At 51.0% G+C, this 20,071-nt stretch overlaps 12 protein-coding genes across 12 annotated transcripts; 8 read left to right on the top strand and 4 right to left on the bottom strand.

Annotated features, from left to right (window-relative positions):
• Positions 1 to 246: 246 nt before the first annotated feature.
• BBBOND_0200340 (hypothetical protein, conserved) lies at positions 247 to 2,876 on the top strand (the record flags this gene model as incomplete). The annotated part of the gene is made up of 2 exons (XM_012911609.1): positions 247 to 2,310; positions 2,349 to 2,876. 2 exons carry the CDS (start codon positions 247 to 249, stop codon positions 2,874 to 2,876), a joined length of 2,592 nt encoding a protein of 863 aa, XP_012767063.1.
• Positions 2,877 to 3,361: 485 nt separating this feature from the next.
• On the bottom strand, positions 3,362 to 5,147 carry BBBOND_0200330 (mannosyltransferase (PIG-M) containing domain, putative; the record flags this gene model as incomplete). Its single annotated transcript, XM_012911608.1, has 8 exons — positions 3,362 to 3,463; positions 3,500 to 3,712; positions 3,753 to 3,848; positions 3,889 to 4,006; positions 4,253 to 4,389; positions 4,428 to 4,509; positions 4,548 to 4,805; positions 4,846 to 5,147. The coding sequence occupies 8 exons, from the start codon at positions 5,145 to 5,147 to the stop codon at positions 3,362 to 3,364; spliced, it is 1,308 nt and encodes a 435-aa protein (XP_012767062.1).
• Positions 5,148 to 6,227: 1,080 nt separating this feature from the next.
• On the top strand, positions 6,228 to 7,142 carry BBBOND_0200320 (hypothetical protein, conserved; the record flags this gene model as incomplete). The annotated part of the gene is made up of 1 exon (XM_012911607.1): positions 6,228 to 7,142. One exon carries the CDS (start codon positions 6,228 to 6,230, stop codon positions 7,140 to 7,142), a length of 915 nt encoding a protein of 304 aa, XP_012767061.1.
• A 972-nt stretch (positions 7,143 to 8,114) lies between these two features.
• On the top strand, positions 8,115 to 9,310 carry BBBOND_0200310 (hypothetical protein, conserved; the record flags this gene model as incomplete). Its single annotated transcript, XM_012911606.1, has 4 exons — positions 8,115 to 8,270; positions 8,305 to 8,767; positions 8,808 to 9,149; positions 9,186 to 9,310. The coding sequence occupies 4 exons, from the start codon at positions 8,115 to 8,117 to the stop codon at positions 9,308 to 9,310; spliced, it is 1,086 nt and encodes a 361-aa protein (XP_012767060.1).
• A 59-nt stretch (positions 9,311 to 9,369) lies between these two features.
• BBBOND_0200300 (hypothetical protein, conserved) lies at positions 9,370 to 12,101 on the top strand (the record flags this gene model as incomplete). Its single annotated transcript, XM_012911605.1, has 6 exons — positions 9,370 to 10,012; positions 10,050 to 10,567; positions 10,606 to 10,686; positions 10,727 to 10,778; positions 10,817 to 10,953; positions 11,082 to 12,101. The coding sequence occupies 6 exons, from the start codon at positions 9,370 to 9,372 to the stop codon at positions 12,099 to 12,101; spliced, it is 2,451 nt and encodes an 816-aa protein (XP_012767059.1).
• Positions 12,102 to 12,566: 465 nt separating this feature from the next.
• BBBOND_0200290 (hypothetical protein) lies at positions 12,567 to 12,848 on the top strand (the record flags this gene model as incomplete). Its single annotated transcript, XM_012911604.1, has 1 exon — positions 12,567 to 12,848. The coding sequence occupies one exon, from the start codon at positions 12,567 to 12,569 to the stop codon at positions 12,846 to 12,848; it is 282 nt and encodes a 93-aa protein (XP_012767058.1).
• Positions 12,849 to 12,868: 20 nt separating this feature from the next.
• Positions 12,869 to 13,235, bottom strand: BBBOND_0200280 (transcription factor S-II protein, putative; the record flags this gene model as incomplete). Its single annotated transcript, XM_012911603.1, has 2 exons — positions 12,869 to 12,990; positions 13,028 to 13,235. The coding sequence occupies 2 exons, from the start codon at positions 13,233 to 13,235 to the stop codon at positions 12,869 to 12,871; spliced, it is 330 nt and encodes a 109-aa protein (XP_012767057.1).
• Positions 13,236 to 13,270: 35 nt separating this feature from the next.
• BBBOND_0200270 (Rad2 endonuclease, putative) lies at positions 13,271 to 16,444 on the bottom strand (the record flags this gene model as incomplete). Its single annotated transcript, XM_012911602.1, has 1 exon — positions 13,271 to 16,444. The coding sequence occupies one exon, from the start codon at positions 16,442 to 16,444 to the stop codon at positions 13,271 to 13,273; it is 3,174 nt and encodes a 1,057-aa protein (XP_012767056.1).
• Positions 16,445 to 16,592: 148 nt separating this feature from the next.
• Positions 16,593 to 16,914, bottom strand: BBBOND_0200260 (Mitochondrial import inner membrane translocase subunit Tim13; the record flags this gene model as incomplete). Its single annotated transcript, XM_012911601.1, has 3 exons — positions 16,593 to 16,662; positions 16,700 to 16,800; positions 16,837 to 16,914. 3 exons carry the CDS (start codon positions 16,912 to 16,914, stop codon positions 16,593 to 16,595), a joined length of 249 nt encoding a protein of 82 aa, XP_012767055.1.
• A 600-nt stretch (positions 16,915 to 17,514) lies between these two features.
• On the top strand, positions 17,515 to 18,123 carry BBBOND_0200250 (hypothetical protein, conserved; the record flags this gene model as incomplete). The annotated part of the gene is made up of 1 exon (XM_012911600.1): positions 17,515 to 18,123. One exon carries the CDS (start codon positions 17,515 to 17,517, stop codon positions 18,121 to 18,123), a length of 609 nt encoding a protein of 202 aa, XP_012767054.1.
• BBBOND_0200240 lies at positions 18,120 to 19,323 on the top strand (the record flags this gene model as incomplete). Its single annotated transcript, XM_012911599.1, has 6 exons — positions 18,120 to 18,414; positions 18,529 to 18,671; positions 18,703 to 18,774; positions 18,809 to 18,889; positions 18,926 to 19,132; positions 19,168 to 19,323. The coding sequence occupies 6 exons, from the start codon at positions 18,120 to 18,122 to the stop codon at positions 19,321 to 19,323; spliced, it is 954 nt and encodes a 317-aa protein (XP_012767053.1).
• Positions 19,324 to 19,331: 8 nt separating this feature from the next.
• On the top strand, positions 19,332 to 19,909 carry BBBOND_0200230 (hypothetical protein, conserved; the record flags this gene model as incomplete). Its single annotated transcript, XM_012911598.1, has 3 exons — positions 19,332 to 19,521; positions 19,559 to 19,668; positions 19,748 to 19,909. 3 exons carry the CDS (start codon positions 19,332 to 19,334, stop codon positions 19,907 to 19,909), a joined length of 462 nt encoding a protein of 153 aa, XP_012767052.1.
• Between the last annotated feature and the right edge of the window lie 162 nt (positions 19,910 to 20,071).

Here is a 20,071-nt window from a genome sequence, read left to right as displayed (position 1 = left end):
TGTGCTATACGTAGTATCACGGATTATGCTCGGGTGTAGCTGGTGTTAGAAAGGCGGAACGTGGATGGCCTTAAGGCACTAACTGGGAGGTACAAAATGTCAGTTTCAATAGCATACCACAAAAACGACGTTCAAAGCTTGTGAAAGTCAAATGAGTGCTGTGCTGATCTGGGAAAGACAATAGGAAGGCTTGTTCAATTTTAGTTTTGGGGGGGTTGCCCTAGTGATCGTGTTGTCTGGTGCAAGATGGCGGCCACCTCTGATGTCATCGGGGCGCATATCAAGCAGCTGCAGAACCGAGTGCTGGTGCAGCATGCGCCCACCGTTGCGCGCTTTAAAAGGCGCGAAATCGACCGGCAGTGCCACGATCTACAGACTATGGACGCCTGCTCGGAGTACACGCTACTGGCGCCCACCAGCGACAACGGGCTTGTGGGATGTCTTAATTCCTGTGCGGTTTTCACCATGCTAGAGCAAAAGCCAGTCAAAAAAAGGCAGGGACTAACTCAAGCATACTCAGTGCTCATAACGCTAAAGTGCGAATTCGTGAACATACGCGACGGGATCACCAAGTACCTCTTCCAGGTACTCGCGGACCACGATGCCTGCAATCACGGATATTTCCACAACATACAAGTCAATCAAAACGGATCGTTGCTGCTGCTCACAGCCGCATCAGCAGTGTACGTGGCCCGCATACCAACGGAGATGGACCACGACAACGTCGTAGCAGACACGGCTACACGGGCGCTCCTTTACAGCTGCATCATCCGTGCAGAGCGGGTGCTCAGCAGAAGCACTGGGTGGCGCCGCTATACGCCGCTCAAGGTTGTCAAGGCAAGGTTCCATCAGCAGTACGCCAACACAGTATGCCTGCTTACCATGGAGCCGAAGAGCGATGCTGCGCAGAGCGCTGAAGGCGGTGACAACGACGATGCCAAGGAAAAATCGCCTGATGGCGTGTTAATAGGCGGTGCTTCAGAGTCCGCTGGAAACTGCCACGATGGGGATGCGCAGATGCTGGCATCGTGGCCGCATACGCCCCTGAATGTGGAGATGCAGGGAGTGGTACGCATATACAACGTGGAGCAGAGTATCGACACCCCTTACATGACGATAAAGCTCACCGAAGGGATGTGCAGAACGGGGGACGAAAACGCAGAATTCGATCCGGATGCAATCCCCCAGGGGTCGGTGGTGGACTTCGCGTGGGTCGCCGAGGGGGACCTAACCTGGCGAACAATGACCCTCCTAGTTATGTCCAACTACGGCATGATATTCGCCTATTGCCCAATCTTGCTTCCGGCGTGCATCAACACTTTTAGCAGGAAAAAAGGCATAATGAATCTGTCGTTGGACCTCATGGGCAAGGGCTATCGCATGAAAGCGGCTCCGCAGATGGACCGACTGGCCACTCACGAGGATGTCGCGCTACTCATGGGGAGTCTTGCCAACGTATCGCAATCAAAAGACGCGGAAACTGCGGGAGACGAGGTTGTAGTTGAACCTTCGGTATACAAGCTGCAAACGGAGCAAACAGTCAGGCCCATGTTCGAGGCCATGATAGTTATCGATACGGAGCCTGAACTCGTCGTCTTGGCGTCAGCATCCAACGGCCAAGTGACGCTGTATAAGTCGACGACGCCTGTTGCACCGCGCACTTCCCACTTCTCCTTGCCAGGGACGAAGCCGGGACTAACTCAGTTACAGGTTGACGGCGATCGCAAGCAAAGCGCTAGATGCGAAGCGCGTGTAAGCCTGATACGCATATCGGAAAACACGTGCCTGGCACACTCGGTAATGGGGACGGATGTACTCACCATACATGCAGAAGGAATCGACGTCAAGAGCGTCGTGAAGACGAGATCCGCAGGGGATCATGTGTACTACCATTCGCAGCCGCTAATAGTTGCGGAATCAGGTCACAAGCACACATACCATGCGTTTTGGGACACGTGGTGTGACGTCAATCGCAAGGTGTACATGCTACAGGCCAAGTACTGCTACCTTGTATCCAATCAGGAACTGAGGCACATGGCGACTTCGGTTGGTACAACGTCGTTCTTAGATCGTTCTTATGAGCGCAAGACAACCGATGAGCCGTTGAGACGCGTAGAGTTTCCCATGGTAGCTACAGTGAGAGCGTTGATTGCATCGCCTCCGAAGGTGGAACCTACACCCAGCAAGAGCCAGCCCATCAACAGCTCTATACAGAAACTGCTACAACGTGCTGCGGAGGCTGAGACCTTTTCCAAGCAGGCTTTCAAAGATGCCAGAGAGCTTGTTAAGAAGAACAGCGACTTCAAAACGGTTAGTTTCCCCTACCATGTTGCCATAAATCATTGCAGAAAGCTGTTGCGATTGTTAAGGTGCTATCAGAAGTGGACTCAAAAATTATGTTCTACCTCAAGGGACGCAAGGCATTCGAGGCCGCTTTGGGGGAGTCGATCGAAGCGTACAACAAGCTGCACTCGGAGGCGGAAAAGGTCTTTGCCGACCTGCCCGCATTCCACCAAAGGGTGCAGGACCTAAGAGAACGAGCGCAGATCATAAAACGCAACAACGCTGACATCGAGGAACGCCAACGCAGAATTGCATCCATGAAGCAAGAGTTGCGTCAATCGGGGCTTAACGACGCCTCGGTGCAACAACTTGCCGACTTCATAACCCACGTTTATATCAAGTGCTCCCAGAACATGTGCAAGCAGATCGCATACAGGGTCAACCAGGACGATAAGCTCTACAATTACAAGGAGTGCGTCAAGCGGGTGATCGACCAGTGGCTCGCGGAAACACTCAACTCCAACATAGAAACCATGGAGAAGACCTTCGCCAGAATTCAAAACATTCGGAATCGCATCATAGACCTTGGCTGAACGCGGGCATAAATTTGCTGGCCCTGTCATGAGGTTGGTAGCGTAATGCCCGCATGGCAAAGCCACCTAATAACATATTAATATCCTTGTAAAACCAGTATACCTAGCTGGGGAACGACGCTACGAAGTAGCTGACGGTGGAGAGTGCGAGGTTTACGTGATCCAGCATAACGCTTGCTCTGTGAAATCCAACTTAACTAACAGGCCATCGATGTCAGGCATGATATCGTTCGGAATAACTGCCACTTGCATTATTTGAGATGCTTGGACGTATATTTTACGGGGAACTAAATATTCGATGGCAATGTCATGCGGTAACAGACGGCACGAATCAAATACAACTGCCCATAGGGAGTTGTTTGGTCACCACAGAAACAAAATTAAACTGCGCTGTTATTCAATTTGTGACGCACATGTGGACAACTTAAGCTTAGTGCAGTAGACAGTAGTGAGGCGGCATTACGCCCTAAAAGTGCAAAACGCCATCAAGCTTCCTGCTTCTGAACGCCCTCAGGAGCCTTGGTCTCCAAAAACGCCCAGCCAATAGCCATCTGAGCAAAAACAAAGAAGACTGACGAACACAGCAACTGCGAACAGATTACGCGCCCGTAAAAAACACCTACCATAGCAAAGGTGTTGTAACCCAGCATCTCCAAGCAGTACGCGAAGAAGAGCCACAGGAGGTTCGATCCTACGAAACTTACAATGGCGGCGCCCTGGATCATGACCGCCTTGCGCTCGAACGACAACTTGGACAGCACCAAGGGGAGCAGGCACATCCACCACAGGTAGTACTGGCACGTGACGACCTTGTTCAGGGCCACGAACGACAAGGTCTGCAATGCAACCATGATTCACGAATTCAAGACCACGCACCTGCAAGAACATCGACAACTCAAGGTCCCAGAAACCCAAAAGGCCGTAAACAAACACGCACACCATCTGGGGGATGAACGACAGGACCGGGTTCAGCTGCAAGGAGAGTTAAGGCGGATGAGCGATGTACGCGTACCTCACTATCGGAGTCGACCATGTGGTACATGTAGTTGAAGTAAACGGAGAAGTTGTGGCGGTGGTCCTTGCGGATGTAGTGGTAAAGGTAGGTCTCGTACACGAAGTCGAAGCCGCAGCTGAGAAACCATTGAAAACAGTCACAATAATGGGGGGATAGATCCACGTGCACAATACAATACATGCGTGCAATGGCACTGTGGAGGGCAGCAAAGACTCCGGCATCGACGTTCTGTTTATGCACGGAACTGAAAGCGCGAAAATCGGCGGCACAAATTAGTATGATTCGCAGGACAAAACACACAAAACAATGCGTTAAATACGAGCGGCAAGAAAAATATGAAATACAAACTTCCAAAACTTACAAGTAGTAGCACACAAGGCTGGTCGACGCGAACACGGCGAAGCTCACAGCAGCGAACTTCAGCTGGTTTAGGTTCAAACCATTCTTCACAGTGCGAATCGATTTGACGAGCCAGTTTCCAGTCAAGGCTTCACGGGCCTGTAAAACGGTTGAGCAAAAGAATGCGCCAGACGTACCGCGCTGGCGTGCGACAAGTGCAAAATGAAAGGCAAGAAGTAGACGACAGGGTAGAGCTTGAAGTGGACGGCGAGACCGAAGCTGCACGCATTTTTACCATGGGCTGACACGTGACGTACAATATTGCACTCGTGATGATCTTCTCCTGCTTTATGTAGTAAAGGGCAGCCACAACCAGGAAGCAGATCACGCAGTCAGCATTGCCGCGAGAAGATATGACAACCACGAACGGGTTGAACAGCCAAATGGATGGCACTAGGGAGTTTCCAGTAGTCGCGCATTTCTCCAACATGTAGGCCGTCAGCACGTCGAAAATGCAGAAAAACGCCTTCCCGAACAAATCGCATATGACCACATTAGGGACCATCAAGAGTGCCCTGTACATAACAGATGTAGACTAAGCCAACATGCACTTACAATAGCGGCGTGTAGCGGTAAGTGTGACGAAGGTAAGGCGATTGGCCGCTCAGCAGCAGACGTGCGGCGTCCGTGAAGACACGGTAGTCCACATCCGTGAATTTCACCTCGACTAAACCATTACACCAGACAATAAGACACTTACAGAACCAGTCATGGTAGCAGCTGTAGCCGATAAGTCCAATTCGGAGGACCACAGCCAAGATGTAGACCAACCAGCGGCATGACAGAACGCCCACAACGATCTGGCCGAAGGGGTTGGACTCCGGGCCAGTAAGTAATTTCCGCAGGGCATCATCCATTGTCCTAATTGAACTGGAATCCGAGCGGGACCCCGCAACCTACACACTAACAGTGCCTCTAAAATAGATGTGCACACACGAAATTTTGCAGTGTTTCTGAAGAATTTAAGTGCAACGGGGCCACTTCGATGCACAGGTGCCTACACGCAAACACGGGAAAGCGCTACTACCGGCGTGACAAGGTGGAGGTGCTACGGGATGCCACTGGGCACCCAGCCGCAAAAGTATGTTCACGGCATCATGTGACCTATGGTTGCAACTCTGTAGGTGTTACAGGTGTAGATTGTGTGAGTGTACAGCTTAAAGACACGCTGAGTAGCGGCTCAGGCCGCCGCATTGCGTGTGACAGACGCGCAGTGAAAATCACAATAAACATCTCTTACGTAAAGATCCGTTGTTTTAAGGCCTGCTGGTATCGAGACAAGCCGCTGAGATACCTGCAGGGTGACGACGGGCTGGAGGAAGGGCTCGGATAGCTTACCCGACAAAATAGACACACACGCGGAGACGGACACGATCTTCCGACAAAACAGGCGCGCCCGACCACATAGCTACGGCGAGCATCAGATTCAATCAAACGTGACGTAAAAGGGCTTATTAGCGTCGTTTGCAGCAGCACACTGCGTGATACGCACACAGGCGCATGCTATCAGCCTCACGGACCTGATCACTACAACCACTACCACCAGCGGACATCACGCGAAACCCCCAGTGGAAGGTTTTTTCAGCGGTGGGCCACGGGCGACGATAAAATTGCAATTACGCTACGCGACAACAACACACGCAACAGGAACGGGCTGACGCAGCACACGAGATTGCCGACAGGTAGAAGCAGCGCATCGCCAAGGCTAACTCAACGCAACACAAGTCCATCGTCGCCGATGAAAATACACGGCTAAACAACTCACGTCTCATACCTGTGTACGCTAACAACCGCAGGAAGACCTCCCGCGCACGGAGCAGTTGCATTGCCGCAACGCAACCTTGTCTAAAACGCTGCAACATCAGGCAGACGTCGGAGAGCCGAAAGGGCATATTAACATCAGGAATCGTGTATACAATTCATCACACATTGTGAAAATGGAGAACAACCACAACTCCATTCCGATTGACGACTGCTCAGACCTCATCACCCGAGCATTTGTCCCAAACAAAATGTCTCCATATGCCCGTGTTTCGAGCCACTACTGTTGTCCCAAGACGCAGAGTATGTTCGACGACCCGATCGGCCTAAACGATGAATCCATCTCCTTAGCCAACAGTGCGAGGTCCGCATTCTCCAGTATGGACTCGGTGGCCACCACGCACATTGAAAACGGATTTAGTTGTATATGGGCGGAACAGGAGGGGGTCACCACGCCGCAACACCTTGCGCTCTCGTCGCAAACGGAGGACCCAGATGTCAGACTGCTTAAGGTTATTAAAACACTTTTTACGCAAGGAATTGTCGATGTATTCCGCAAATACATTGACGAAATTGTCAAGAAGGATGTTAAAACAATGATTGTACAAAAGGACACAGGCAAAATACACCTCGACATTAATTCGATACGCGCACGCGTATTCGCAGTGCTCAGGAAGTGCCTCATACACAACACGGAAGTGAACGTTGTTCACATATTCGAGGCTATCAGGGAAAAATACACCACCACCCTTACCGATGATATCCCTAGCTTTGGATCCATTACCCACTCAAATGGATATTGCAAGCCGTGCGTGTTCGCAAATAAGGCGATCAACTCATGCAAAAACGGCGTTAATTGTAACTTCTGCCATTTCAAACACAGGATCACTCGCAGAAAAAGTGCAGCCCGAGAGGCTCAGGAATTTCCAAAAGTAGGGAGAGAACCCTGTACCAGAAGACAAAGCTGGGCTTGTATAACACCACAGAAATTGCAAGTATACCTACCACACGCACTCTCGACTAATAAACCCATCAGGCAAATAACACCAGCAATCGACAACAGGAACATATTCAACTTCACAGGTAGGTAAATGCCTTGCATTCTTGACGCCCTAGGCCTCGTGTTCTTTACTTTCATGTCTGCGCAATATGCATCGACTTGTATGGCCCTTCCGTAGTCATCGCCTATGTGTCTAACTTTTTACGTCTGGTGTCAAATGCTCAATTGTTGTAACAAATCCTGTCGATTGGCTTTGTCCAATAACCGTGATGATGACCATCTGTATTCCTTGATCAGTGAGGATAAACAGCTAATCTTCTCTCTGAGTTAACTTCATATTGCTTAAGATTGTATTGTGGTGTGTGTAAGTGGACGTTTAACATTTGCTATATGATGGCGTGTCTGCCAATATGCTTACATCTTGTCGGATTCGGTAAATGCCGGTAGAAGGCGAGACTATGTTTACATGACACCGCGTCGAGATGCGGCTTTGTGATGTGGCAAAAGGTTTGATAAAGATAATGTTTGTGAGGTGAACTCGACTCCGTAAGGCTGCTCGAAGGCTGGCTGTCCGGTGTGATGCCGTGATCTTTATGGCGCCTTTACTGCGTATATGTGGGTTTAGTTGGTGTTTTTAGGAATGCTGCATCGTTGTATCTGTGGAAATAGAGTATGCGAATGTATTTGGGGCCCACCGCAAATGCATATGCGCCCACTCATTTTTCGCAGAACGAATACTACTTCATTCCGGCGGACACACTTCAAGTACAACGAACGCAGCTGGCCCATCGCCTTTCTCCACACGCAACAATGTGGAGAACATTTCCGATGAGGAGGAAGAGGCGCTGATTGCCAGGTGCGTGCGGTTCCTTGAGAGGCAACGCATCAGTGCGGGGAACCGCAATCAATCCGATGAATCCACATAAAACTAGTACACGATAGTACACACACACCATTGTTAATTAATTCTGCGATCCATCTTAGTGAGGGGCAAATTGGCAAGCGGTTCTCCCCTCGAGCTCACGCCAGTCGCGGTTGACAGCATGGGAGCGACTTAATTAACATGGACACGTTTCACATAGGACACGAACATCAGGTGGACCACCAGCAACGCGCTGGAAGGGCCCTCGCCAGAATTTGCGTACTCTTCTTCATGAGCTTCGCCATCATCATATACCACTTCTCAATCGATCTACCGGACAGCGCGCCGCCAGTAGAGGTGCGATGAAACACAAAGCTCACAAACCACTCAGGTGCATAAAACGCCCGGCATCAAGTTCAACGACGCCGCATTCTCCACCGTCAAAATATACGTCCACCAGGCGCTCACGCTGCCCAGGACCACATTACAGCTCGCTGGCATGGTAGACATCATCAACGTGGAGCCCTCGAGGATACTGGGTATCGAGAAGCAAACCACGCTGCGCTGGGAGAGGGACGCAGATAACGCGCTCAACCTGGCGCCCTCAAACACAGTATACGGGCTAACGAGCATATACGCGCACACAGAGAAGGATCACGACGTTTTCACGGCAGTAATGCGCATGCCGCTGTCGGTATGCAACGGACTGTACTACTCCTGGACCTGCCAGAAAAACGAAAGGCACGAACTCTACGACAACTCATACTGTGTGGTACTGATGCAGTCGGAGTCGCTGCAAACTATACTGGACGCGGCGCGAGATGCCACTCAAACGGAGAAAATCAGGTTGGAAGGTGAGCTTACAACACGCAAAAACAACACCATCGAATGCAGAACCGTACGTAATTGGCGCATTCTGCGGAAACCCGATGCTCCAGCGCATCACGGCTGGGCGGCGCTCGGTATACCTCCTCAACCGCAAAAAGGAAAGCCAAGATCCAGACAGGGACTACCTGCTGTGCAGGTTTAGCAAAGCACACAGAGAGCTATCGCAGTGTACGGACGTCGGAATGAAGAAATACGCCTTCGGCATGCCGCTGGCGCTCATGTATTCGTCGGCGGTGGATACCGCCGTCACCGTACAGTACCAGGATAATGACACACTCAAACTCATCACTTTCGACGGACAACACCTCAACCCAAAGGCCATACTCAAGGCGATGCCCTCGTCCAGCGGTTAGTTTTCACGGGCGTGCCACACACAACGCACAGGATTCCTCATGTATTCCAACAGCTACGAAGGAAGCGTTATCTTCCACGCAGACCTCACGCTTTTGGAAGTAGACACCGTCGTCGATCTCGAGTCGGGGCACGATCTCACCATAGGTGTGATGTGAAGCACACAACAGCAAACGCTTCTCAAATTAATCGCAACACGATATGTAAACACTATAAAATGTACAACGCAATCAGAGGCAGATTCGGCCATTCGGCCGACACATACATCATCCTCGGCAAGAAGCCCATCGCCGACGGACATGACAGGGAGGAAAAGACAAAAAAAAACGCGAAGGTGCTAGATGAAAGTGATTCCGAATCATACGAGACCAATGTCATGTATTACGAGCAAAAGGCAAAGCTCAAGGGGAGGCTGGCAGACGCGCTTGACTCATTGCCGGAGTACTCCAAAACGACGGTGGCGCACGAACAGACCATCAATACGGAGGAGAGCAGGCAGGTGATACACGGGCTCTGGAATTCACAAATCAGTGATAAGTTCTGGAGCACGATCGGCAGGGAGGAGGAGACCGATTTCGCCTTCCGCGACCTCAACCCGAGTACCATCGACCACTTTGTCGTCGGCACATGCAAGGTGATACCGGAAATCAAAGCAGCGCACTTCAAGGAACTCATAGACAAGGTTGTTTTCAAGGGAGAAGCAGGCGACAGTACCCAAAGCGAGTCAGATCTCGTGAACACGAACCGGCTGGTGCCTAACGAAAACGCCCATATGGTAATCGTATTCGGAGGCGCGTGTCCGTCGGAGAAGCAACTTAGAGCCTGCAAAGGCAACCTCAGCCTACTCAGCATTCTCGATGGTATGTACAGACTTCGTCAAACACTCATAAGCTGCAGCTGCGGAGGACCTGAAGGTCAACAACGAACTCTTCACCGTGTCGGTCAGGGGCGCGGATCCGCACTGGAAGCCGCTGGCGTCGAAGGGGTGCCCCTCAGCAAGAGCTTTCCATGCCTCCACAATCATGTACACAGACTTCGCAACGCCCATTCTGTGTGTCGCCGGAGGGTTCGGACACAACAGGAAAATCATGGACATGACGCTCCACATGATGCCGCTTGTGCAGAAAACCGATCATCCGGTGTGGATCGCGATCACTGCCGCTGGCAAGATGCCAACGCCGCGATACGGACACACCATGGGGCAGGTCCATGAATACATTACCATATTCGGAGGCACAAACGGATACGAAATTCTAAACGACCTCTGGGTACTCAACTTGCACCAAGGAACAGTGGATGAGAGCAACAGGAATATCTCAAACGAATGGATCAGAGTGGAAATCAGCGGACCGGTACCGGCGCCACGTTGCTTCCATGCCTCCGTCAAAATCGGAATACAGACATCGAACCCGATTGTGAGTGGGCATTTCAAAAATGATTTAGAAGAACGCAGATCATATACGGAGGAGTTACAGCTGACGATTCGGCGCGAGCGTACGCCCTGAAAAATGATCAATTCGGGAACCTGAGATGGGTAAGTAGCCACTGAGGCTAAGCGGTAACACATGATGCAGAGCATACTGCCTGTCATGGTGACAGCGCCTCAAGAAAAGAGAGCATTCCACTGTAAGTCACAGCTGCGGAAATTGCGCATCACGTCGCAGCGATGGCGTACCACAATGGCCAAGTATTGGTGACGGGTGGAGAGGACTTTACCATGAAAACGCCGTCGGTGCACCAATGCCTCGTCTACCACATCAACGCGAGGGAGTTCCAGTACACCAAGGAGGCATTGCCGCTGGTGAGTTCATCTCTTGTATAAACTGTGTCGTGCAACTGTGACAAGGCAGTGGACTCATACACTGCGTCAAAGCTGTCTATTCAACTGTGGGATCTTTTCTGTACATAGTGACGCTAATGAAAATGCAGACGGGGCACCGAAGCGTGCTACTCGATGGCATGATGTACCACTTTGGAGGAATCAGAAACAACACCTCAAGGGTATCCATTGAGCCAATAACTGCGCCCAAAATCAACGCAACACGACGTGCTCAAAACGCATCCGCAGGTAGCAAAACCGGGGGTGAGACCAGGAGGAAGTCGGCGCAAAACGCCAAAGAAGCTGCAGGCGGATCGAAGCGAGAGGAAAAGGCCAACAAGTCGGCATCTCAGCAGAAACCCGGCGCAACTGCAAAAGCAAAAACGTCCCCTCGAACTAGAACCCAAGATATCCGTAAGAAAGTGGAAGTGGAGCCAGAATATCATACTCCGCGAGAGACTAACAGCGATTGCGATATGGGAGTAAGTACTAAACCGAGGAGGGACGCCGCAAGGAGATGTATTCAAAATGTTGAAGAGGAAATTGTCAGAAGAAAGGCTCAGAAGGCAGCAGAGGAGGCTGCCAGGATACAAAGCAAGGCTGCAGCGGATGAGGCGGCAAGGAAGCAAGCTAAAGCGGCAGCCGAAGAAGCAAAGAAGAACGCTCAGAAACTAGCAGAAGAGACTGCCAGAAGGAACGTTCAATCGGTAGCGGAAGAAGCGGCCAAGATGCAATCTCAAGCTATGGCAGCGGAAACGGTAGTGAGGCACACTCAAGTGATGGCGGAATCGGCGATGATACAGACTCAAGTAGAAGCAGCTGAATCAGCAACAAACCATGCTCAGGCGGCAGGCGAATACGAAAGGGTGAATGCTCATGCTGCTACGGTGAACTTGCAAAACAGCGCGGATGAAACGGTAAAAGCTAACACTCCGAATGCCGAAGATGCGACTAACAAAGGTAGCACTCCGACTGTCGCAGTGGATGTACCAATGGGAGATATAATAACAGATGCAGGTGAAGGAGATGTCATAACAGAAGCCAAGGAGGCCCCCAAGGGAGACACCACAACGATGGATGATCCTGCGAATGTCATTCCGCAAACATCAGCAGTAAATGTAGCAACATGAAATGTCCTGGCTGCAGCAGGTACATCGGAAAGTGAGCGTTCAAACAACGGCAGATGAAGTAGCCCCAAGTGTCGCAACAGAATGACGAATCACCCAAACATAAAACCGCGCAAAGATAACTGAAACCGTCACCAAACAGAGTCGCTCATGTGCTAACGCGTATAATTAATGCGCTCTATGTAAATTAGGGCCCCGACGATATCGCATAAGACAAGAGATAAGACAAACCAGCTGAACATGATGCGCGGCAGAGTCGCGTACGCTGTTCTACGTAAATAAAATGCACAAACTTAAGTATTGAAGCTTTGACGTTGATGTATGGTCACAAGAGTCTCGTATATGATGTAACCCGTTGCACGGTAAACGCAAACACGCAGATCCATTTCGGGGGTGGCGCAGTATTACCTCTCCACGTAAAGCAACGCTAATAATGAGTATGTTATGCATCATGCTATGAACATAGGGATGAATTGGGATGCGCGAGTGGGAGCTGCAGTGAACTGGCGCTTGACCTCTAGTTTGACGCAGTGGGTCTGGAAACAGCACCAACCCCGCTCAAAAACGCTATACAAACAACAAATAGTAAACGCTGTAAACAAATTAGCATCAGATTTCAGATGCTCAGATGTTCCGCGAGTGCCGATATTGGTTAGTGAGCAGCGCAGTGATGATGCCACTGGGCGCATGCTCAAAATGCTCCCGCAGTTGAACGGTGCGCAAATTCTCGCACTATCAAACGTGACTTGAACCGATAAGCAATACTTATGCTACTCCTTCCAACGGTGGCGGCATGCTGTGCAAACGAAAAACTGCGTCATCGGCTCGTCGGCCGAGCGGGTTTGTATGCTCATGAAGTACGCCTCTTTGTTGTGGCAAGACGGGCAAACAGCTGTAGAAGCATTGGCATACGCACATCACACTCTTACCAATGATCTTAGGCGCATGCTCAAACTCGTTAGCGCTGTGCGGGCTACGCGGAACCTCCTTCTCGAACTGCGTGTAGACAGTAGACTTGTGGAAACGCCGGGACACCGGCAGCTCGTAGCTGCAACGCAGACAAGCGAAGCACGAAGAGGTTTGCGACTTAGACGTAAAGTATAAAATGCTGTGGCACAGCGGACAAAACAACGCCATAATAATAACACAGCCTCGCCGACACACCCAAAATACTACGGCGACGTCACGCGCTCTTCCTGCGCACGCTGCTTCAGCGATTCGATCGACGCAAGCATACGCTTCGACCGAATGAATGCCACGCGAGGGGGCGAGTTCCCAGAGGCGCGCAACGGCCGCTGACGGGCGCGAGCCTTCTTAGACTTGCGACGCTCGCGTTCGGACAGAAACTCGCGGAAGGACGACAGACGCTCTTGTAAAATCTTTCGGTTAGATTTTAGGCTGCGGTGGCCTTTGCGGTGCGAGCCTGCGTGGATCTCTGGCACGAAGTCCTCCAAAATGTAGCCTTCGAAGTTGTCCTTCACGCGCAGCTTGGACAAACACGTATCCACCTCAGACTCAGGCAGTGACGAATGTTTGGCCATGAAACGCTTCACTTCCTCGAACCTCGGCGCGCGCCACCGAGGGTCGAACGTGCTAGACACCACCGGCGACAGGAACAGGTTGTACGCCTCGCGATTCGGGAAGTCGCTGCTGAACGACCAGTGCAGGCGGTAATTCACGTGCGACTCCTTGTAGGCGCGCTTTATAGGGCAAGGGTCATCAGTTACCGTGGCCAGGTCCACGTCGCTAGTCGCCCACCTGCGGAACTCGTACAGCTCATCGAAGGTCGGAAACGCCTTAATCACCTCCAGGGCGTTAACAACACCTATTCCACGCACTCCGGGAGTGTAGTCGCACCCGCAAATGATGGCCAAAAGGGCAATCTGCTCTTGACCAAGGCCCAACTCACGCACCACACGCTCGGATACGTACGATTCAAATATCTGGCCACTGTAGAATCTCTTGAAAACACGCTTCGCTCCAAATGCCAGAGTGTCGGAGTCGTCAGAGATTACGCCGAAACACAGGCCAATCTTGTTCAAATGGGCACATTGCGCCTCGGCCTCAGACGGGGCAACCAGAAATGGCAGACCGAACAGATCCAGCAGCTCGGGAACCTTATCCCACTCATCCATGCGGTACGTGCTGCGCTCTGCGTGGCTGAACAGTTTTTCCATACGCAAAAAGTCGCGATACTGCCACTCGTTGTTGTACATGGGAGCCGGGCCGGAGGCGACAATGCTCTCGCTGGCTGCAGTAGCATCATCCGCAGCGGCAGAATCCTCATTGGCTGCCTCTGCACTAATCCGAGACGAATCCTCTGATTCCTTATGACACTGTTCGGCTGATTCGGGTGCGTCTTGTGCGTCTGAACCTACGTTGGCGGGTGAAACGTCCTCGTCGTCATCAGGCGGTATCCCGGTATCCCCTTCGGTGGCAACTGACACAACATCCTCATCATCATCGATATTCCAACCCTCATCATCGAATTCGGGTGAGCCAATAGACTCTTTTTGGCTGCTGGGGACCGGCTCATCACAGGATTCGGAAGATGAGCTTATTTCAAGCGCTTCATCCGAACCCAGCTCAGACATGTCGTCGCCAATATCAGATAAACTTTTACTACCCGCATCGGAATCTCCAGAAGCCTCCGATAAGTAACCGGGGGAATGGGAGGATGAGTTATGTTGTTCTTCGTCGCTGTCTGGATTGGAGGCGACAGTGCCCATACAGGTACCTTCATGGACAATGTCATTATACAATGGATACGTCTCGATACCGGTGTCGGATAAAAGGCCATTGGCACATTTATGAGGTATTTCATCTTTAGTTGGGTCTTCAGATGGTATTGCAGATGGCTCGGAGGCAACGCCACAAGAATCCATAATGGCGGAGGCTGCGCCGGGTATTTCTGAAGACTGCTGGATTGCTCCAGCAATTGATTTCGGTGACCATAATACGGCTGGAGTCTCATCCAGCACTTCAAAGTCGTCAACGGGTTTTCGAGGAAATCGCTCGTCCGTTACCTCGAACTCGTCCTCCGACTCCGACTTTACCAGGTCGCCGAAAATCTCCGAATCGCGCAGAAACAGCGAATCGTCGACCTCCACCGGCTCGGTTTTCACATTTGGGGCTACGGCGAAGTTGTAAAGGTCCGGTTGCATGTTCTCACTCAGGTCGTTCAAAAAGCGGCGCTTACGGCGAGACTTGCCCTCCGCAACATTGTAGTCGTGGATCTCATCCTCCAGAGCCTCTACCTTTGCCTGGTCGAAGTTCACGTCGCAGTCGCTCTTCAACGCACCGCTCGGCATCGTTTCGCGGATGAGGGACCGCTTGATCTTCTCGATCTCTCGGTTAATCTCCACATCACGCAGGTAACTCTCCACCTGCAAATTAGAAAACTCGTTCAGCGCCGATTTGTGGCGAAGCAAGTTTACGCGGTCGTCGTACATCCATGCGTCTTTAATCTGGTTCATTATCTGGTAACGCACGTCGCTCGGCAACTGCTCATAGCTCTCGGGGTTTATGGAGCAGTCGAGGGGGAGCTCAATCGTACGCTTAGAACGCCCGACACCGTGGCCATGGCTGCGGGACCCAGAGCTGACGTCAAAATACGAACTGTCGAGCTCGTTACCACCGGACGCGGAACTCAAGTCCACGTTCGCACCTGACCGAGCCCGCATTTTCAGCGATTTGTACGATTGAGGCATCGTCAGGATATCGATGCGACGGGGGCCTCCTTCAGCAGGTACATCAGCGATCGGGGCAATATCGAGTGCAGGGGTATCCTCAAATTCATCATCTGAAGAGAACAGTTTATCTTCCTTGGGCGACGATTCAGCCACAACATCCTCAATGGCGAGCGCCGGGACGGGCTCAGAGGCACTCGGTTCAGCAACCACTTCTAAATCCGCCGCTATGGCGCGCAGCTCTTTCGATGAAAACCCTTTCTTGCGTTTCATGAAGCTGGACGGTTTAAACACGCGGTCGTTGCCAGACTTCGCAAGATGCTTCATCTGAACGGCCAGTGCCTTGAAAGCCAAAAGCCTCAAATTGCGGGTACGCTGCGCACGTGACATGTTACGTAACAACAGAGTACGGCGCTTGGCACCGGGAGTGCGGCCATCAAAAACAAATATCGGGTAGATACGCTTCTCCAACAGATAGCAGATGCGCAAAAAGAACACTCCATACACGTCTTGGCCACGGCGCTCAGCAGTCTCAGACGCAATGCAGTGACCGATCCAAAAGCTGGCGTCGATGGCCACTTTCTTGCCGCGCAGCATCTCCACACGAGAGGAGACGCCAGCCGCAGCAACGGCATCCCACAGACCCTTAATACCCATCGTAGCAGCCAAACACGTAAAACCAAACTATAGTCAACGCATGAAGAAAATATACAACAGACACGCGCAAAAGAACACGTAAAGTCAGCGTGCAACTGTGGGTGACCGGACCACAACCAAATTACCAACAAACTTTCACACAACGGCGCTACTCATTCTTCGCGATGTTGTTCGCAGCTTCGGCGGCAGCTTGCGAGAGGATGGTGTGCGCTTCGTACCTGCAGCGGATGCTACGGGCGCCAAAAAACAACCTACATACGGTCCATGCACTTGGCAAGGCAAATCTGTTCGTTCTTGTTCATCACGTCGCCGAATTTGTTGCCGAAGCATTTTCCAAAGCAAACCTTCTTCACTTGCTAACATAGTGTCAGCTAGTACGAAACTGCACTCACCTCGTTGAGCATCGTGAGAACCAGCAAGTTCAGCGCGGCGTTCACCTCCGCCGGGGCAGCAGTGGAATCCTTCGACATCTTTGCAGATTCAGACGATTGCAAATATCAGAAATATAACACGTGTGCAAAGGTGCAATTTCGAAAGAACGATCTGCGCTTATATTGTGGTAGACGAGCGTACGATAAGTGAAAGCGCGACTGCCTGACTAACGTACTTCGATAGGTAGAATTAGGGTCACTAAGTAGCTGTAGACGCCACTTATCACGATGGCTTTCAAAATTCATTCATTGTGTATTGTATCATGGTGCAGAAACGCGATGCTGATGCCGTAGGCGAACAGTTGATACAAGCATCAACGCGCCAAAGGAATCCAGCTGATATTACCGTTTAACGCCCAGGTAGATTAGTGCTAGTGATGAAATGTTGAGTGTGTACTTATGATGTGAGAGAATAGTCTGTTAAATTGGGTGGCGACGATTATGTGTAACTTTATACTAATGCAACTTGTATATAGACGCTACCCACAACTATAGCCATAAAGCGGTGTGGCATCCACACATTGCAGCTCCCGTACTTTTATTGACACTTGATATCTGTAGGAGGAAGTTTGCGGTGGTTCGGGCCTGGTAATGAGTCTCGGAGCTCCGGAAACGTGATATCCCACACACCCAGTATCGATGGGCGATCGCAGACCTAGACACCGTCATAAGGACGCAAAGGTCGAACTAGACACGCTAACCAGGCAGATACTGCACGAGATAACAGATGTATTTGCACTGAACTGCATCAAGCCCTGGCAAGCCGACGAAGCACAAGCTCACTCTATAGGAACCATCAAAGCACAGGATTTCGTAAACGTGGCGAGGCAGTTGGGATGCGTATTCACCGCAGCGGAGGATAGAGCGATCAGACGCCAGTTGGCAAAACATAAAATAGAGTACATCAACGTCGACCAATTCGTGCAACTCATCAACAACAAAATCGTACAGGATCACGTTGACATCCAACACGAACCGGCAACCACACCTAATCAGCTTATTGTGCCGAAGCTGGAGGAGCTATACGACGTGCTAGATTGGCAAAAACAGGACAAACTCACCACCTCTGATCTGAAACACTTTCTTGCTGCGCCAAACAACGGAGAGTTCGACCAAAAGGTGCTTGAAGTGTTACTCAAACACGAAAATATCAAGTTCAAACGCAATATCAACAAAGAGGAGTTCGTTAAACTATTCAAACCGGTAGAAGACACCTCATACTTGTCGCTCAAAATAGTGCACAAATGACAGCCCTTGTGGACAGTGAGGCAGACGCCAATATCGGCGCGACCGACGACGGCCAGAATCCAGAGTATATCGAAGCACCTGGCGATGCATCGGGAAGCGACTTCGAAGATGTTGACACAGATGGAGAGGATCCAGAAGGCAAGCCTGTCCGATTGTCTAAAAGCCAAAAGAAGGCGTTGGCTAAAGCACGCTATAGAGAATGGCGCAGAGAAAAACGGCACAGGAACCGCAGAGAAACAAGGAAAAGGGAACAGCAAGCGCGTAGTGAATTACTCAGTGGAATGACAGAGGGTAAGTTTGCAACATTAGTGATGGCGTGCTTCTGCGTGGAATGACGGCAGCTGACAGTTCATGTCTGGAACTCTGGAGCCATATCCGTGTGAACATCGATATATCTACATGCAGAGGAACGCAGTGCGTTCTTTTTACGAGAAAAGCAAATGGCGGAGGAAAAGAAGCTGCAGCAGCAGGCGTTCATACAGGACGCATACGAAAACGGCATGCCCATATGCATCAACTGCACCTTCCACGAGTTCATGAACGAAAAGGTAGGCAAATATGGCAGTGAAATACACACAGATGCAGGAATCCAAGAGTCTAGCCAGGCAAATCGCAGGAATGTACAGCAAAATCAAAAAGAACGAGGCGAAGGTAGGTAGCAATTTATGTCGATGACAGAAGGCAGGTCAAACTTATCATCACTGGAATGAGCAAAGACACTGTACTGTACAAGCACATGCAGTTCTTCAACGTTGATGCCTGGAAGGTTGGTGTCTGCACTTTTTACACACACTACCGGCAGGTGCACATCCACAGCCAAAACTACTGGGAGCTGTTCGACACGCAAAATGTGGTTGTACTGACCCCGGACGCGGAAGAATGCATCGAGGAAGTGGAGCATGACAAGGTTTACATCATCGGGGGACTGGTCGACGTTAACGTGAAAAAGAAGACCACACTCACACAGGCCAAGGAACGCGGGGTCACGGCGATGGCCCTGCCGATCAAGGTAAGCACAGCGAAAGCCGACCTAAGACACCGCAGAAATACTTCCCCAACTGCAAGAAAAGGGTGCTCAATGTATGCGCCGTTTTCGAAATACTTATAATGAGGGCGAACAACAGCACGTGGGAGGAGGCGTTCCAAACGTGGATTCCCACACGGGCTCGCACCGATGACACAAAACAATTAACCGAATAGTCGATTACATGTTTAAGCGCGCTTATGTCTACGCCTGTACGGCACCCTTGCCGGAAGCCGATACAGCGGAGGAAACGGACTACGCCGTACTCACGGAAATTGCAGCACATCTGCAATCCGAGCGTACACAAAAGCCGAGCAAACGCAGAAATGTGGAAACAGTGGAAAGCGATGAAACGGCGGAACAATCGCAAAAGGGTGAGCAACAAGACGCGACAGACTCATTAACGCGCAGATGACGACCTTATAGTCTATATGACGGGAGGAAAAGTCGCAAAGTGCAAAGTATGTAAGGGGAAGACGATGCTTAACGAGGACGCCGTGAAGAAGCATTTAGACAGCAAGGTAAGACACGAGTGCACCGAGTCTACAGCGACCACGAAAAGGGTCACACGCACGTAAAGGGCGTACTAATGTGTAATAGGCACACAAGAAGAACCGGAAGAAAGGCGAAAAGGAAGCCCTTGAAGCAGAAGAAGTACGGCGCCGCTTCATGATGCGCATGGAATCACTCGAGAGAAGGACGAAACAAAACGATCGCAAACGCGACAAACGCGCGGACGCCGACGAAGCCCAGAATAAGTGAAGTGCAGGACACTGCGATGCGCTGACGCCAGCAGAGACCGTACAATACCGCACTACGGCGCGTGCAAACCCCCATAAACGATGCCAATTTTGTCACGCAATACAGCATAGCCGATCGATATACCCTCGACTGTTGGCGTACGCGCTCGAGCAGCGTCGCGAA

Source organism: Babesia bigemina, assembly GCF_000981445.1.
Source record: "Babesia bigemina genome assembly Bbig001, chromosome : II".
NCBI classification, from domain to species: Eukaryota; Apicomplexa; class Aconoidasida; order Piroplasmida; family Babesiidae; genus Babesia; species Babesia bigemina.
Note: the sequence above shows the minus strand (reverse complement) of the source record. Positions and strands in the feature narration are given on the sequence as shown.